At 38.7% G+C, this 18,653-nt stretch overlaps 1 protein-coding gene and 1 long non-coding RNA gene across 2 annotated transcripts; both read left to right on the forward strand.

Moving 5' to 3' along the window:
• The first annotated feature begins 1,664 nt into the window (after positions 1–1,664).
• LOC140348469 (forkhead box protein P1-like) lies at positions 1,665–13,633 on the forward strand. The gene is made up of 12 exons (XM_072434411.1): positions 1,665–1,823; positions 7,372–7,467; positions 7,769–7,855; positions 8,647–8,749; positions 9,377–9,482; positions 9,728–9,826; positions 9,891–9,978; positions 10,487–10,585; positions 12,656–12,842; positions 13,044–13,114; positions 13,196–13,297; positions 13,365–13,633. Exons 1-12 carry the CDS (start codon positions 1,665–1,667, stop codon positions 13,488–13,490), a joined length of 1,323 nt encoding a protein of 440 aa, XP_072290512.1. The 3' UTR covers positions 13,491–13,633.
• Positions 13,634–13,862: 229 nt separating this feature from the next.
• On the forward strand, positions 13,863–14,703 carry LOC140348729 (uncharacterized). The gene is made up of 3 exons (XR_011924511.1): positions 13,863–13,916; positions 14,011–14,114; positions 14,600–14,703. It is a non-coding gene; the product is annotated as an uncharacterized lncRNA (long non-coding RNA).
• The last annotated feature ends 3,950 nt before the right edge of the window (positions 14,704–18,653 follow it).

The following is an 18,653-nucleotide window of genomic DNA, read 5'->3' on the forward strand; positions in this document are numbered from 1 at the left end:
ATCACAATTACCCTCACTTGAGTAATTTCTCGGACCACATTGTACTGTAATATTATTGTTACTCTACTTGTGTACATTTTTTGAATTCTCTACCTTTTTTCCAAACTCGACAAACTTGTTTCATTCAGTCAAATCTCCCACACGACATTCACAAAGGCTCAAATCCACCACCAACAATATAAAATATAAAATACACATAAAATGCCTTTTAAAAATCATCTTCCTGAACACAAACAACACAGACGTTTAATCGCTGCCATGTAACGAAAGAGGTGGCGTGTGTTTTGGAGTGAAGTCATCTGATTAATGGCACACAAGCGTCATGGAAACGTCATTATTGGGGGATGTTTTCTGTGTGTGAGTGACAGAGGCTCCTCCTCCTCAGGTAAAAGAAGAGTCTTCAGATCGTCGCTCCAGCGACTCAGACTTCAGCTCTGCTCTCGGCACCACATCAAGATTTACAGGTAAGAAACACCATTAATACCACTATAAACCAACTTATCATTTTACTCTGGAGCAAAAAATAATGACATGTGCTTGTTATTTGGAAATTCTATGCATATTTTGTTCAGTTTAAGTTTTGTGAAGAGTTGAAAACGTTCTGTTATCGATTGAAAAAGTGGGCGATACAGTATGTTGTATTATTGATTAAATTGTGAATGTTGTTTTGAAGAAATGCAAAAAATTTATTATCAGTAAATAACTACCTCAAAATGCTGCAAAAGGAGCTTACTAAAAATAAAAATGGAAACATTTTTGTCATCAAAATAAATACTAAATATTCTGAAAAACATAAAGATCACTTCATACTCTTATAATGCAATATTTATGCACTTTTTGTGGTGTAAATTTACAGATCTTTCACTTTTGTCTGATACTTAAACCTTAATTTATACATTTGAAGACATATTTTAGCTAAATCTTCTGAGATTATGAGATGCCAAAGATTCAACCCTTTAATTGTAAGATCATTGTGACAAAACTACAAATATCACTAATGCTTAAGTTCTGAGATGCTACAATATAGTGTTTGTTTGTTTGTTTGTTTGTTTGTCTTTTGCTTATACCAAACAAATATCTATACATTTACTTCTTATACAGAAAAAATTAAATTAATAAATATTTTTGAAAGACTACAATCATTTTCATCATTAGAACTACTACTTCTACTACAGAAAAGACAAATAAATCAGCGTTCACTGTTTTATTCGATCTTTGCTCATTTTCAGAAGTGATACTTTTTAACACTTTACACCTGAACACATACTTTTTAACAGTCTTTAACATTCAATGGTGATGGGTACTACATAGTCATTTAATCACTCACTGCACTGTTCACTTTCTGCACTAAATATGTAAACTCAACTGTAAATTTGTGTACATATTAAGCCTGTTTCTTATTCTTATTTTTTATCTGATAGCTTATTGTTATCTTCATCCCATAGCAGACTTAAATGCACAGAATCGCCAAGACAAGTTTCTATGTGTGTCAATTTTGCTCAATGACAATGGCAATAAACCCTTTCTGATTCTGATTTGAAGATGTAAGTGATAAAAAAACATGTACTGATGATGAGACGGTTCAGTTTTGATGTATAAGTACCTCGTCCCCTCGCAGTGACGTGGATTTGGCGTGTTTGCAGTTTGCGGTGCGAGTGCCAGCGATGCCCGAGTCCCCGCTCAGTCCCGCCGCAGCTCGTCAAAGCTCCGTCAGCTCGCTCCTCTCTCACTCCCGCGCCGGGGCGAGCGGGAGCGCGGCTAACGGGGCGTCCCGCCGCCAAACTAGCAGCGCTCACGACTGGCACGGCGTCCAGCACAGACAGGTGAGCATCCCGGACCCACAGGAGCAGAGGGGCGACAGTCACGAGCTCAAATGAGTTCCATGTCATTTTAATTACAGTATTTTCCGGAGTATAAGTCGCACCAGCCAAAAAAGGCATAATAAAGAAGAAAAAAAGCATATATAAGTTGCACTGGAGTATGAAATGCGGTTGTAAGTGTGAAAATAACAAATAATATCACATATAAGTCTCTCCGGAGTATAAGTATACAAGTATAAATATAAGTACAAAGTCGCACCCCGGCCACAACTATGAAAAAAGGTGCGATTTATATTCTGGAAAATACGGTAAGCGGTGTTTATCTCGAGTTGAGTCGTAAATCCCTCATGAACATACGAGGTAAACTAAAAATACACACACAGCACATTTTGGTGATCGTTTATTGCGCTTAACATTTTTCTTATGCGTTGTGCTCTGTAAAAATGTTTCCTGGACAAATTATTATTATACTGGCAAAATCTTAAATAAGACAATACATTAAAAAGTGATCAAGTTATGACTTAACTTGATCACTTTTTAATGTATTGTCTTATTTACGATTTAAGATTTAATATACTACTTGATTTTAGTATATTTTGACTTTTGTACTTTATTTTATGTCATTATTTCAAGTGCAGTAGAAATATTTTCTCATTTCACGTGAGAAAATGCTTAAAATAAGAGAAAAACTTGATATTTTATGCTTTAACATAGTCATAAATATACCCAAAACAACATAAATACTACTTCGTCTTTTTAAATGATTGTCTCATTTGAGATGGTATTTTTCCAGTGTATGAGCTGTCTAATGAAACCTGGCAATTGATGGCATTAGATCTTGTGTGGAAAAAAGATGTAGCAACGAAAGAAGTCACATACTTGAAATAAATAAAAGAAAAATCTGATTAATTTAGAGGGTTTTTCTTTTCCAAGTTAAACTCGACTAAACAAAACTGGACTAAAATCGAGGTAAATGCTTCAGGCTTGAGGTGGAGAAGGGAAAACCTATAAGGGATTTCATCGTTACATATGCTTTTAATAAACTGGTGATCCCTGAATGACTTTACGGTGTCACTCTGATAACTGTGAAGTCATTTCTCATACAAAAATGTTCCAAAAGCGGCGCTGAACGGACACTTCTTCATGGCAAGAAAAATCAGATCAGAACTGAAGTCGGCTTTTCATCGAACGGTGTGTGTGCGACACGGAAAACGATTATGTAAAGTCTGTTCTGAGTTACGAGAGCGCGACTGTCAAATCTGATCAAAATGAACGACAAATGTAAAACGTGTCAACGGACAGTGAGCCCCGTGTAGAGCTTACTCTCCCCCGTACGAGCTGAAACTCTCAAACTACAAGAGCGTTATCAGCCAACTGTGTCATGTCAGTAAAAGGAAATTTGTGAAATGACTACCGTATTTTCCGGACTATAAGTCGCACCAGCCAAAAAATGCATAATAGAGACGAAAAAAACATATATAAGTTGCACTGGAGTATGAAATGCAGTTGCAAGTGTGAAAATAACAAATAATATCACATATAAGTCGCTCCGTAGTATAAGTATAGAAGTATAAATATAAGTATAAGTCGCACCCCGGCCAAAACTATGAAAAAAGGTGCAACTTATAGTCCGGAAAATACGGTATTTTTTTTTATCTTAAATGGCACTGATAGCGATGTCAAGATTATTCTGTTCAAACGATAATCATCACAATACAACGATAAGAACAAAGAAACAATGATCGTAAACGTTTTAGAAGCAAACGTACGTCTTTTTAGTTCAAGTTATTAAACAACTTGACTTGAGGAAAAGCCACGCGAATTTTTTTTTTTTTAAAAGATTTCACTCTGTCACAGTCTCAATAATCGCCAATAATCATTAATTCTGGATGTTTTTCCTTGCAATAATTGTACCGCTAAAATTTGATATTGTGACATCCCCAGTTTATGTTCAGCTAATTAACACTTTTTCTTTTTTTAAATAAGACAAACACCAATCAAGACAATTCACGATGAGGGGGGAAAATCAAACAAACATTTACAGCACATATTGATAATTTTAACATACAAAGGAACATACATTTTCATAGGCAGACGCTATCAATCACTCACACGCCGAAATGTCAATCACTCACACGCCGCAGTGAAATCTAAATAACTGCTACCCATGTTTTTCAGAAGGATAAGAACATACAGTGGGGCCGTTGCCATGGCGATTACCAATTTAAAAACAAAAAATATCACGTCTTTTGAATAAGAAAAAGTACTCATGTTGCGTGTGTGACTGAAACCACGGCACGAATACCTCAATCCCGGCTGAAACTCTGCAGAAGACAGAAATCGCGGCTGCAGATCCGGCCCCTTCTCTTTGAGGCCCCTGGCATTTCTCAGCGTCTATAATGAAGTGTCAGTGTCAGAACGCCACCGAATCCAGGAGTGTGATGTTTCCAACCTAAAAACACAATTACAGCTCGTGATGTGAGACTTCTCCAAACTTCCCAAAAAATCATAGATATATATAAAAAACACACAGAAAAGTCCAAAAGTATTTGAAATGAAGACGTCCGGCGGCGGCAGAGGCAGGCTTTCTCTCGTGATGAAAGACCGGCAGCTCCTGTGTAATGTCGTTTTGCATTTACACAAAAGGTTACCTGCTTATTTAGTCGTGGAGCAGATAATGGACGGGGCAGATACGGCCTGTAAAAATGTGTAAAAAATTTGTAAACATTTTTAAAAATGTGTAAAAATGGTTTGGATGGATGTTTTTTATTTCCTTTTTCTTGGAGAGAGCAGATAATTACACTTCTTGTCCAGCTGTATTTCCCGTAGACCTTCCTCAAATACACCAAATATCAACAGTACAAACAACAATATGGCATGCAACGTCTCTACCTCCATCAGGGCTTCAATATATCACACTCCGGCTGCAAATATAGCAAAAAGTTCTCTGCAAAGAACAAAATATTCTGTCTTTTTATCAAATGAAATGCATTGGATTGTTCTTTGCATTAGTTTATCCTTTCATATTTCTGTCTTCTCTAAACGTTAACGCTGCGATTAAAACTGTATTAACCTTTATTTAACCAGCTAAACAAACAAAATAAAAATGACATCATAACCTTTTTCTTCAAGGGCGACCTGGGCCGTCATAAAAACATTTACACAATAAACACTGAACAAGAGAAATTTGATTCAAACTTAAATCTCAATCACAAGCTTACTGCTCAGAAGAATGTCACCAGGTCCAGTTACGGGTCAGATCTGTGGAGAGGCGAGCCCGCTCACAGTAAGAAGCTTTATAGAGCGGTTTAATGCCATACGATGCAACATGCAAGGCAAACCGATGACACCTTGAACACGTTGAATGTTTTTATCAAATATTACCGTATTTTCTGGACTATGAGTTGCACCGGAGTATAAGTCGCACCAGCCAAAAAATGCATAATAGAGAAGAAAAAAACATATATAAGTCGCACTGGAGTATGAAATGCAGTTGCAAGTGTGAAAATAACAAATAATATCACATATAAGTCGTTCCGGAGTATAAGTATATAAGTATAAATATAAGTATAAGTCGCACCCCGGCCAAAACTATGAAAAAAGATGCGAAAATACGGTACACGTTTCTAGTGCATTTTCACATGTTTTTAAAGGTGCACTATGTCACTTTTTTGGTGAGGGGGTCCGCCATGTGCTGCACTGTGCGCTGCCTCTAATGTTCCACAGTATGCACAGCTGTTTGTATCCATGGAGACAGTGCTGTGGAACGTCCTGCAAAGAAATCACATCTCCATGGAGACAAGTTAGCAGGCCCTACACCAGGATGACACTTGTGTTTTTAATGTTTTTAATGCTTTAGAGCGGCTTAAACTGCTTAAACAACTTAATTTATTATCCATTAAGAACAACAAACGCACACATTTGTTTGATTGTGCCTAAACTTCTATTTACAACTTATGTTTTAGAAAGGAATGTCATTTTGATTAGCCAAAAAAAGTCTTGATTGTTTGACAATTTTGTATCCCGAGTTGTACTGATACTTCTACGCAAGTAAATATACTACTGTACAAATGCTAAATGAATAAAATACCTTAATTAATAATAGCAGAGACAATTATAACTGTGTTGAAGTGAGTCAATGTTTACACAATTATCACAGAAAATACAACAAGCATATAATATAAGATAAATACATTTTGTTAAACTTCATTATCAATTTGTGATTAAATAGGTTAATAATTAAATAGGTTATTGGTCACAACATCCAAGACAAATATTGGTATTGGCTGAAAACAAAATCACACATACCTAGTAAAGAAAAATAAAATAAAAAATAAAAAAATAATTACATTTTTATTTAAGATTTGAGGTAAAAAAAAAAAAGTAAAAATAAATACATGAAGACGTGATTTTTTGTAAATATTTCTGTAAAGTCTGTTGCCTGTAAATGTAAGCCGGCTCCGAACAAAGGCTGGTAATGGCAGTGTTATTATTCAGCGAGTGTTTGACTTTATTAATACGCATACACTTCTATTAGGGGCCACAACACGCGTGTAATTGTGCTCCTAATTATGTGGTGGGCTCCGGCTCAGGGTCACGACACAATCCGTGGTGAAGATGTTCTGCAGAGGTGAACACTGAGGCGATTGGACTCAGGACGCTTCCATCGATGTGGTTTAACCTTGTCTCCCGCGTCGCCCGTTGTCGCGTTTATTTTCACTTACGCCGTTGTAGAATGTGAACGACAAGGGTCTGTGGAACACTACAGGAGATGGACTGTTTTTGACAGAAATAACCAACTAAATATCCACAGATGTATCTTAAGGTTTACTGAACAATAGGACAGCTTTCATTTATGTCTATAACAGCACAATATATCGTACAATTATTAATATAATGCAATATTGGCACAGCGCACGACACAATAATCAACACATTAAATATATAACACCAAGGCCCTCCATCCATTTCATAATTCAGTTTGCTTGGGAATTCCAGACTCACCAGTTTTGTGTAAATAAAAGAGATAAATCATTATACAATTCAATTATTCAGTCTAAATTAGCCTTGATTTAAGGATTCAAGGCTAATTTATGCTTTATTAGTTTTGTTTTTATGTTTTTATTTCAACACTGTTTGTCTGATATATTGAGGCATCAACTCATTTGTAATAATACAAGTTAAAAAAATATTGTGTTAAAAAGTATATTTAAATAATATCGATTGTCATATAATTTCCATTATTGTGCAGCCCTAGTTTTTATTTAAACTAGTTTGCTGTCGTAATAACTGTTTCTGTTTTCTTATTTTATTCCATTATTTTGTTAATTTGATTAAAAAATAAAAAATACATTTGAATTCATACATTTAAATCTTCTTTGTGAATCTGCAATATTCAAAATATTCTGATGTTGTGATGTCACATAAACACAGCCTTTCATATGATCATTATAATTATCATTCCATTATCCAAATTCATCAGGTCTTCTTTTTGTATAATTTTGTTTGTTTGTTTGTTTGTTGCGTGATGATTATTCTTGTTTCCCTGCAGCTGGTGATGGCCATGATGTCGCCGCAGCAGCTTCTGACCCCAAACCAGCTCCAGGCTCTGCTCCAGCACAAACAGCAGGCGCTACTACTACAGCAGGTGAACCATGGATACAACTGTGTGATGTACTACAACAGTGCAAAATCATCTCTAATCTCTAGAGTGTTCCATCTTTTTGATATTTCTCTCATCATAGACAATAAAACAGGGCTTCTAAGTGTTGTGTCAGCCCTGGGCCATTTGGGGGACACTTTTTTAACTAAAATGGTGATTGATAAGAGCTTTGTTTGGCACATCATAATGCTTTGTTTTATTCTTTTAATGCACCACAAGAATCACCACAAGGTCAAACGGCGTCACGTTGAAACCTTTATCCCTCTGTTTTTCTTGTTTTTACCAGCAACATCTCAAAGACTTTTATAAGAAGCAACAACAGCAAATCCACCTGCAGCTCCTCAAACAGCATCAGGGGAGGAAACTCAAAGATGTGAGTCCTTTTTAGTTTTACTCTTTAGAAAATTATATACATTTACGGAGTCCCGCATTACCGTATTGTCCGGACAATAAGTCGTATAAGTTTGGGGGAAATTTATTTTATAAAATCCAAGACCAAGAACGTACATTTCATTTTGAAATGTAACTTAAAATAATAACAGATGAGAGAACATGGTGAATAGGTGTACGTATGCTAACGCTAACACCTTCAGCTACATGAGGCACAGACAGAACTGTGGTAAGTGTCTGGTATGTTAACGTAACATATTAACAGTTATTCAGATAACTATAGCATAAAGAACATGCTAACAAGTTTACCAAAGCATCAGTTTTACCCCAAATCACTAAATCCATTGAATTCTTCTTCCTCTGTGTCACTTCTAAACAACTCCACAAACTCCAGAGGTAGAGGAAGTGCAGATTCTTCTTCTGTTTCGCTTAGAGCTTAGAGCGCCCACAAATAATATCACATATAAGTCACACTGGAGTATATGTCGCACCCCGGACAAAACTATGAAAAAAGGTGCGACTTTTAATCAGGAAAATAAGGTGGTAGAACAATCCACTTTTCTGGAGGTAGTAACACTATGTCAACAACGTCATTTAAGACTTAAATTAATTTATTTGTGCCTAAAATACACACGATTCACCAGAAAATGTGTGAAAATAGGGAAAAGGTAGCATTTCCCGTGCAGCCATTTGCACCAGGCCTCACTGGGCCTCACGACTGTCGACCGTCTCACACTGACTCATTTACCGGCCCCTCTGCGTCCCCTCGCTCAGGGCCCCGGTTCTCAGCAGTGGGTTTTCCAGCAGCTCCTTCAGCTCCAGCAGCAGCAGCTCCTCCAGGTGCAGAGGCCAGTTTCCTCCTCCGCGCTCCCTCAAGGTCTGAACTCCCACTGTCTGCTCAAACAAACACTACACTCACTGATACACCTCTTACCTTTGGTTTAGACACATGTTAAGACACAAATTATAATGTTGTTCCCTCAAAAACATATCACGTGCGTGTGCTGAATATTTGTACTTCTGTAAAAGTAGTCACACGGTTAAAATGTACTCAATTACAATACAAGTACTGCTGCCAAAATTGTACTTACCGCAAGAAAAACTGCCAAAATAGTACTTAAATAAAAAGAAACATGAAAAACAAAACCACTCAAAACTACCTCTTAACATAATTTTAGTATCATTTCTATCTTTTATTTTTGTGTTTAAAACTTTAAATGACTTAAATCTACTCAATAACAACAACAAAAAAATGCAGAAAAGCGACTTAATTACTCTAATGTGAGTATTTGTAATTATTTTTCCACAAATGCTTTTCAACCGTGATAATACAGCAGCTTTACCATTTCCAGATTAAAACTGCTTTACTCCTCGACGCGTCTGCAGCTGGTTGACTTGCGCCCCCTGCTGGACTCGTGCGCACCCAAACAAAGCCTCAGCTAAACATTATTCACATGAAAGTCCTGCAGCGATGTTAAGGCAAACTGCATCTTTATTGTTGCAGAAATTCAGCACATTTGGAAGGAGCTTCTCAGTGGACTGACGGAACCTAAAGTCTCACCGGAGAAACGGGGCGGTGAGCAGATGTCGCCCCCTCCTGATCCAAAAAGGTACACTTCCCTCTGAAACGGCAAACCAAAAACATGCTGTAATATTTTTGGGAAGCATCAAACACATTTCTTGCCTCGCGCGGTCCTTTGTAGCGCCGTCCCGCTGGGGATTACACGCTTTGTTTGTTTCGCCCTTTAAACTCTAAAAGTACACGTCCCAAAATCACAAGTAATTAGCTTCCCAAAATGCGTGCCATGTTCGATCGCTACTTTTGGATGACGTGCCGTTGTTTTGTGGTTCTCAGTGTCGCTAAAGCAGACGCCGCGCACACACTGTTCAGTCACGGCGTGTGTCTGTGGCCCGGCTGCGACGCCGTCTGCGACGACTCCAGGCGGTTCATCAAGTAAGTCTCAGCTCGACTCGCCGCCGTGTTTGTTTCCTCACTCACGCCGAGCCTTTTGTCGCAGGCACATGGACAGCGAGCACAACCTGGACGATAAAAGCACGGCCCAGTGCAGGGTCCAGCGGCAGGTGGTGCAGCAGCTCCACGTCCAGGTGATATCGACAGGCCCAACGGTCAAAGACTGCAGTGGTTTAAGACTTAAACAACTTAAGGACTTAAACTTTAAGTCCTTTACAAATACTCTGTCTTATTCTGTATAAAACCTGCAAATGGTGTGGTTAAATCTCCACAAACGTGTTCTGAAATGCCTGTTATTCTTGTATTAATTTAGACGTTTTTATATTTTGGTTATATTTCTGTCTTCTTTCAGTTGTTTAAAATGATAAAAAAAAAAACTTTAACATAATCCAACTATTAAAACATTTTGTTAGAAAAATCACAGTTAGATCTCTTTTGCACACAAAAAAATAAAAAAAAAATTAAAAATCAATATATTGAATAGATGAGAAAGTGCTTTACAATGATAGAAATACATAAAAAAATACAATATAGATCACAAGACAAAAATGAAACACACGATTACTTTAAGATTCTTTATGCTTTTAATTGATGAACACTGAACAGTACAGTTGACAGTGCTTGTGACTTGTGTTTGCACAGCTGTGTAAGGAGAAGAAGCGTCTCCAGGCCATGATGTCTCACCTGCGTTTGCCGCCTTTAGAGGCTCCTCCCACTCTGTTGGACCCTCCCTCTCCACAGGTACAGACCAAACACAAAATACAGCAGGTCATAAGCAGCTATTGTGAAAGAAACAAGGCTGAATCTTTATTTCAAATGTTTTCTGATATACTGGTCAAGCAAAGATATGTTTATTTATTTTTTTGTATTAAAAAAAACAAATATGGCTTTCTATCTTAAAGTTATACAGAAAGAAGAGCTAGCATAAAAAGAACAAAAGTTGGCTTTCCTGATTTTTTTTTTTTTTTTTTTTTAATGGTCTTGACACATGAAAACACATGATAAAGTTTGTTTTATCTTCAGCCTGTCAACGGACAACGGATGGAAACTACCGTATTTTGCGGACTATAAGTTGCACCAGCCAAAAAATGCATAATAGAGAAGAAAAAAAAGTTGCACTGGAGTATAAAATGCAGTTGCAAGTGTGAAAATAACAAATAATATCACATATAAGTTGCTCCGGAGTATAAGTATTAGTCTTACCCCGGCCAAAACTATGACTTATAGTCCGGAAAATACGGTAGCTTTTCTTTTTCTAAAACCACGCACGTGACATATTTTCTTTTTTATAAGCGTATTTGTTTGTGTGCATCGTCCCAAGTGCCAAGTTTGAAAAGTCGGTATCATGACAACACTAACCTCACTTTTGATTAATCGCACAGTTCTATGAGTAACTTCGCACATCGGGAGTGGACGTTCGTGCGTTGGGTCCTTCTCGCTCACGGGTCCAGGTGTGGCTGCAGATGGATCCATTATGTTTTCAGTCTGAGACACGCTCTGTTTAACATGCAAACTAATCAGCAGTAAATCCCGCGAATGCCGCTCCGTAATCATGACACTCCGCAAACAATTTCACCCTTTAATTAGCCGTAATTGTCTTCTTCCCCTGGTGATTCGGAGGGCTCGCCGTTTGAAGAGCGAGTCCGATCGTTTTGATGCGGTCCGATACGTCTGTCTGAGTGTCGGGGATCGCGAGCCCTTTGTTAATGTGTTCATTTGTCGTCTGATACGTCTCGCCATAGTTTATTTCAACTCAATATTGTAGCTGACGGGAACTAAACAAAGCTAAATGAAAAAGTCCTCATTTGTCCGGGATTATCGAATGTCAACTCAATGTCCAAGGCTGAAGTCTGGGGCTTTGTAGTCAATGAGATTTGAACATTTGAATAAGTGCATTTAATATCGAGTTGACGCAATATGAATAACTTTTTCGTAGGTATAAATTAGACTTACCAAAACACACACAGGAGTAAATTGTTAGAGGTGAGCGATATTTTGAGATGAAACTGAAATAGTGGCTCAGAAGATGGGCAAAATCAGAATCATCCATCCATCCATTTTCTACCGCTTGTTCCCTTTTGGGGTCGCGGGTGACTGGAGCCTATCCCAGTGACTTCGGGCCTTAGGCGGGGTACACCCTGGACAGTGGCCAACTTGTCACAGGGCCAACACAAGAGACATAGACATTACAGACAGTTCACTCTCACATTCATTCACTAGGGCCAATTAAGAGTCGCCAATCTTACCTAACACATGCATGTCTTTGGATGGTGGGAGGAGCCGGAGAACCCACGGTAACACAACAAGTGAGGGCAATAGTGACACAACTAAATCCACTCCATCGGATGGGCTTAAACATGTTTGTTGACTTTTAAGACTTTTAACCACGGTACCTTAGAGTACACTATGGACGTGTGCAGAGGGAGATAGCGCGTTGACGTCTAGGGACAGTTAAACATTGGAAAGAATCAATCTAAGAGACGCCTATCACGCTGGCAATGTCAGACAAAATTGTTAAATTGAATGACTAGAATTTAAGGATTTGTGATTTCTGTCTTTGTGATTGGGGTCGTGTGTCGTGTGAAGCACTATGAGATGCCTTGTGTACAAATTGTGCTCTACAAATAAACTTGCCTTGCCTACTAAGGAAATGTCTGTTTCCCCCTACCCCCTACCCCCACCCACAGCCCTGTACTCACTTGCAACTGTTCAAACCCTCCAGGCACTGCCCAGTTTACCAGCTGCATGTGAAATGTGGTTGTGTTACGTCACACTTAATGTGGATGTCCTTTCTTTTTGTCTCAACCTCAGGTCGGCTCAGTGCTGGTCACACACAACTTCACCTCTGTCAGTCTGGACCCGGCACGGGCACCGGACCCGACACGGGCTCCGGACCATGGGAGCGTTTCATCTGAGAGCAGCGAGGAGGAGACCACCGACATCACCTGCACCGGAGCAATACCACCTCAACACCCGCTGATCTACTCTCTGCCTTCAGGTCGGATTACTTTCACTTTCTCCTATTCTCCTTGTGTCATTTTGATCCATGGCAACAGAAGAAAGCTGTCCGTTAGAATTTCGGGGGTGGTTGACAGCGATAGTCGTTCGTAGCCCTGGCTGAGAATAAACGTGTCAAATTCAGTCCTATTTCTCACATTTACTAAACAGATATTTGTTCTTCGCTTACTTGTTTCTTCAGAGAGAGAATATGAGCTCTACAAGAACACGGACATAAGACCTCCTTTTACCTACGCCACGCTCATCAGACAGGTATCAAACACTAAAACTACAGTAAATGAGCGGCTAAAACGTGTGCGTTGATGTCTTTGCGTCGGCCTTCTCCTTCTTTAGGCCATCATGGAGGCGGCAGACATGCAGCTCACCCTGAATGAGATTTACAACTGGTTCACTCGAACATTTGCTTATTTCAGACGCAATGCGGCCACTTGGAAGGTATTTGACTCATCAGTGCGTGGATGTACGGTTTTATTTACTCATGGTTTTATTTGTGCCGTTTCAGAACGCCGTGCGGCACAACCTGAGCCTGCACAAGTGTTTTGTTCGAGTTGAGAATGTGAAAGGAGCAGTGTGGACGGTGGACGAGGCCGAGTACCAGAGGAGGAGGTCCCAGAAGGTCCCAGGGTAAAGACGGGAATGGAGACTATATATGAGCTTAATATTAGAGCTGAATCATTCTAGAATAATGTCTAATTGCCATTTATCTAACAAGCGTTCCAATTACATATCCAATTTATCTTTTCATTCTAGATTTGTGTTCATATTATCATTTAAAAATATTTGAGAGATGGAAAATTGTGTTAATTTATCCAAAGGTAGTTTAGAAAGCCTTATGAATGCATTATGGAGTTGACCAATACTGTATTTGTTAACAATATGGTAGAACTGTTACCTTTCTGTGGCAAAATCCTTGACTCTGACTAAAGATGTTTACAATATTGTCAAAGGTTGATTCACTCAACTAGTTGTAAAGCAAAATTGTGTATTTTATTAACTTTGCAGTACATCAGTGACAAAAAATGGATTTGGGGCTCATATGACCTCCAGCCTGCAGGTGAGGCCTGCACTTACTTTATTTTACAATACACAAAAGCACGTCTATGAATAAACAAATGTCTCACTGAATGCAACATTTCATTTGATTTTAGACGGCACTGGCTGAAGCTGCAAGACTGAAACATGGATTCTCAAATAGAAAATTAGGAAGCGCATTGGAGAAAATAAACCAAGACCCAACTGCACAAGTTCAAGAGTGAGTTAAATATATGATTTTTAAAACATTAAAATGATCCATTGTCAGTTATAATGTTGTTTGTTCATGTGGGGCTTCAGCGGGTGCAAGATATGTGTATTTATATGTATACTTTTTGGAAGTAATTGTCAATAGATTAATATTATACGGAGAATTTTTAGGTGGCGCATCAGAAACCTGTAAAATGAGAGTTATGTACGTAACTACGGTGCTATGACTCCTCCTGAGTGTTCCATGTGTGAAGGAAACATTCAGTGTTTCAGTACAGAAGGGATGAAATAAAACCACCCATGGAAACAAGCAGTATTTGGCAAGAAAAACACCTGAAATTGAATAAATCAAATAAAGCTATGTTTATACTGTGGAATATTCCAGGTAAAGGAACAACAAATTCATGAGAAAAGTCGGTGACAGACTTTCCACGAGAAAACTTCAATAAACCAAATAATCTTGTCATTCCCATTTATGATATGCTTTATCTCCAGGTGCCTCAGTTCCACAGATCCAAATTCCCTGTTGTCGGAAATACATTTCCACACGACTGAAATGGACGACTCCTTTGTTGACCTACAGTGATCTGACAGTGACATACAGTGTGTTATGTTCAAATATGATATGTACCGAGTTAAGCCTACATTGGTTCCATAAAATGTGCACATGAACTAAGTGTATCGTGTATGAAGAAAAGCCATATGTTTTGTTCACGTGTATAAGAGGTTTATTGTCTCCTGCATCGTCCTGTCTTTGAGTTGTGTGAGACACGTTAGAGCTGCTGGTAACGTCCTCCTTTCATTCAGGAACCCCAGCGTTCATAGACTTCTGACTGTGTAGATAAAAGAAAGATCAATCGTTTATTGTACTTCTCTTACTTGTGTCATTGCATTGTATGTAAAAGTCACAATAAATGGCATTAAAACACATTCAGAGTTGTGTTTGAACTCAAATAAATCAAAAAATGTATTGTATTTGGTCTAATCATAGAAATTGTGTATATTGTAGTTAGTAAAAGTTTTGTTTGTTTGTTTGTTTGTTTGACTGATCTCATTAGAGGTGACTTAAATAATGACACTAAATGGAAGAGAATCGTTTGTGAAACCTGGTTGTATTCGCAGCCAGTTTGGTCGGGTCACGCTCCTAGGAGAAATGTTAACATATTTTCTGAACTATAAGTCGCACCTTTTTTCATAGTTTTGGCCGGGGTGCGACTTGTACTTATATTTATACTTATATACTTATACTCCGGAGCGACTTATATGTGATATTATTTGTTATTTTCACACTTGCAACTGCATTTCATACTCCAGTGCAACTTATATATGTTTTTTTCTTCTCTATTATGCATTTTTTGGCTGGTGCGACTTATAGTCCGAAAAATACGGTATATTATATTGTTGATATTATATTTATGTTCATGTAAGGCTTCTTATCCCAGGCCTCCAAAACCCTGTCAACTGCCGGGACCCTAAACCTACACTTTTATAAACGATATTCCTGTTTCCATGTGGGACAATGAAGAGGCTGAAATGAACAATCACCGATCCTGTTATTATGACATCTATTTGCAGAAGGAAAAGGAAGGACACTGTTTTAACTGATACAGAAGTAGGTCTGGAAAATATGATTTGGAGTGACTTTGCTATTGTTACCAAGCGATGGACACAATTAAAACTTTCCACTCAAACTGAACACGGTTTTGGTGAATGTTTCAGGTGTAAATAGAAGCTTTACAGACCTATACAGACCCAATGGAGATTTAGTTGTATGTAGATTATATTATTAGAGGTGGGAGCTATTGAAAAAAAACAACAATATCTCAGTACCGTATTTTCCGGACTATAAGTTGCACTGGAGTATAAGTCGCACCAGCCAAAAAATGCATAATAGAGAAGAAAAAAACATATGTAAGTTGCACTAGAGTATGAAATGCTGTTGCAAGTGTGAAAATAACAAATGATATCACATATAAGTCGCTCCAGAGTATAAGTATAAGTATATAAGTATAAATATAAGTATAAGTCGCACCCCGGCCAAAACTATGAAAAAAGGTGCGACTTATAGTCCGGAAAATACGGTAGTTGTTTTGGAAATATTCAAGTATAATCTATTAGGACGACCAGTCAAATATTAATTGTTCTATATGCATTTGCAACCAGATAGATACATAATAACTGAAGGCTTTTAGTGAGAGAATACTTTGAAATAATGTGTAATATCTATGAAAATTAAATATTGTTTCTTCTTTTTTGTCACATTTTGATTTGATAATGCCGAATCTTTGTAAAAAACGTCTTTGGCCATGTGTTTTAGACTCTCTAAAGTCCAAATAGTTCAAATGAAAATAGTCAACTGCTATTTTAATAGTCACATAGTTATTGTTAATCACTGTGGTAGAAGTCCTAATTTCTGATAATTTTTGTATTTATTTGTTTATTTCACTCATAACAGACATAATACATTATCAGTCTTCAATTGAAAATTATCAAATTTGACAGACTTTGGGCAAAATGGGACTTTTTTTTTTTAAGGTTCTCTAGGCCATGATAAAAAAAAAATTGATAATTTTTCCTTTTACCGTATTTTCCGGACTATAACTCGCACCTTTTTTCATAGTTTTGGCCGGGGTGCGACTTATACTTATATTTAAACTTATATACTTATACTCCGGAGCGACTTATATGTGATATTATTTGTTATTTTCACACTTGCAACTGCATTTCATACTCCAGTGCAACTTACATATGTTTTTTTCTTCTCCATTATGCATTTTTTGGCTGGTGCAACTTATAGTCCGGAAAATACGGTATTTGTTAGATGTCTTATGCTTTTATTTGTATTTATTTAATGTGTATTGTTTATTTGATTATTATTTATTTTATTTTTTTATCCTGATTTCTCTTTAGTCATGTTTTTACATGTTCTTTGATTTAAAAAAAAATCCCCAAAAATATTTAATATCAGTATACGAACTGAGAAGGAGCAGAAAGAAGAGCAACTGTGTGTTTTCAGCCCCTTTTTCAACTTGTCCTTGCGCTATTTCTTCTCATTCTGAAATCCATGGATTGCGGGAATAAAAAGCGCACATTGCCCCGTCTCCCGTATATGTAAATACAACTCTTACTCTCACAAATAAATATTTTTAAAAGCGCCGGCACGAGCTCAGGCTGCTCTGACAGACAGCCCAAAGTGGATCTCTTACTTCGGGCGTCTCTCTCAAACGCAGAACAAAGGGCCCAGTTCCTCCATGCTTGTTTTGACTAATGTCAGCCATTGTCGCGGCTGATAACGACTTTAGCTCTGCCTCCGGTGGCGTGCTTTGATTCGCTGTCAGGCCATTAGACGACGCCTTCTGCTGATTGTCTTGTTTACCGAGCGAGTTTGGCGCGGAGCTCGGCGACATCAGCCCGCGAGTCATTTACGCTCGGCTTTGAAGTGAAGTGTACTTTACGGCGTGTTCTCTCTTCAAGTGGATATTTTGACAGTCAACAGTGTGTAAAAGAGGGCCTCCTGTCTGCGGCGAGGCAAACAAGGAGATCAAATCGCAAAATAAAGAGCAGTTTCATTGTCATTTAATGGTTCGAGTAGTTCCTTTGTATCGCAGTATGTCTGAACTGCAGAAATCATGTTCTCTGATACAATAATTCTACCTTATTATCAGCTATTATAAGAATTACATTACATTTCTTTTTTTTAATGTAAATTCGTTGATTATCTATGCATTTTATTAGTAATGTTGACCTCAATGACAATCACATGCTTTATATAGTTTTTAGTGGGTATTATAATCAGTTACAGTGTGTAGAATTGTCAAAAACTCTATGTTCAATAAATAATTGCAAAGTTGCTTTAATACCTAAACCAGGTCTACAACAAAAGACTGCTGCTGGTGTAAATAAGGGATAAAATAGATCTAAACGAGGCGTCACCTGCAGAAGCTCATGCAGCCCACAGACCGACAGAGACCGACACAGACCGAGAAGAACCGACAGGGACCGACACGGACCGACAGGGACCAACACGGACCGACACAAACCGACAGGGACCGACACGGACCAACAGGGACCGACACGGACCGACAGGGACCAACACGGACCGACACAAACCGACAGGGACCGACACGGACCAACAGGGACCAACACGGACCGACACAAACCGACAGGGACCGACACGGACCAACAGGGACCGACACGGACCGAGACAGACCGACAGGGACCAACACGGACCGACACAAACCGACAGGGACCGACACGGACCAACAGGGACCAACACGGACCGACACAAACCGACAGGGACCGACACGGACCAACAGGGACCGACACGGACCGAGACAGACCGACAGGGACCGACACGGACCGACACAGATCGACACAGACCGAGAAGAACCGACAGGGACCGACAGGGACCGACAGAGACAGACAGGGACTGACACGGACCGACACTGACCGACACGGACCGACAGGGACTGACACTGACCGACACTGACCGACACGGACCGACAGGGACCGACACGGACCGACAGGGACCGACACGGACCGACAGGGA

Source organism: Eucyclogobius newberryi, unplaced genomic scaffold (assembly GCF_026437365.1).
Source record: "Eucyclogobius newberryi isolate DKJ021-1_F unplaced genomic scaffold, fEucNew1.0.hap1 SCAF_7, whole genome shotgun sequence".
NCBI classification, from domain to species: Eukaryota; Metazoa; Chordata; class Actinopteri; order Gobiiformes; family Gobiidae; genus Eucyclogobius; species Eucyclogobius newberryi.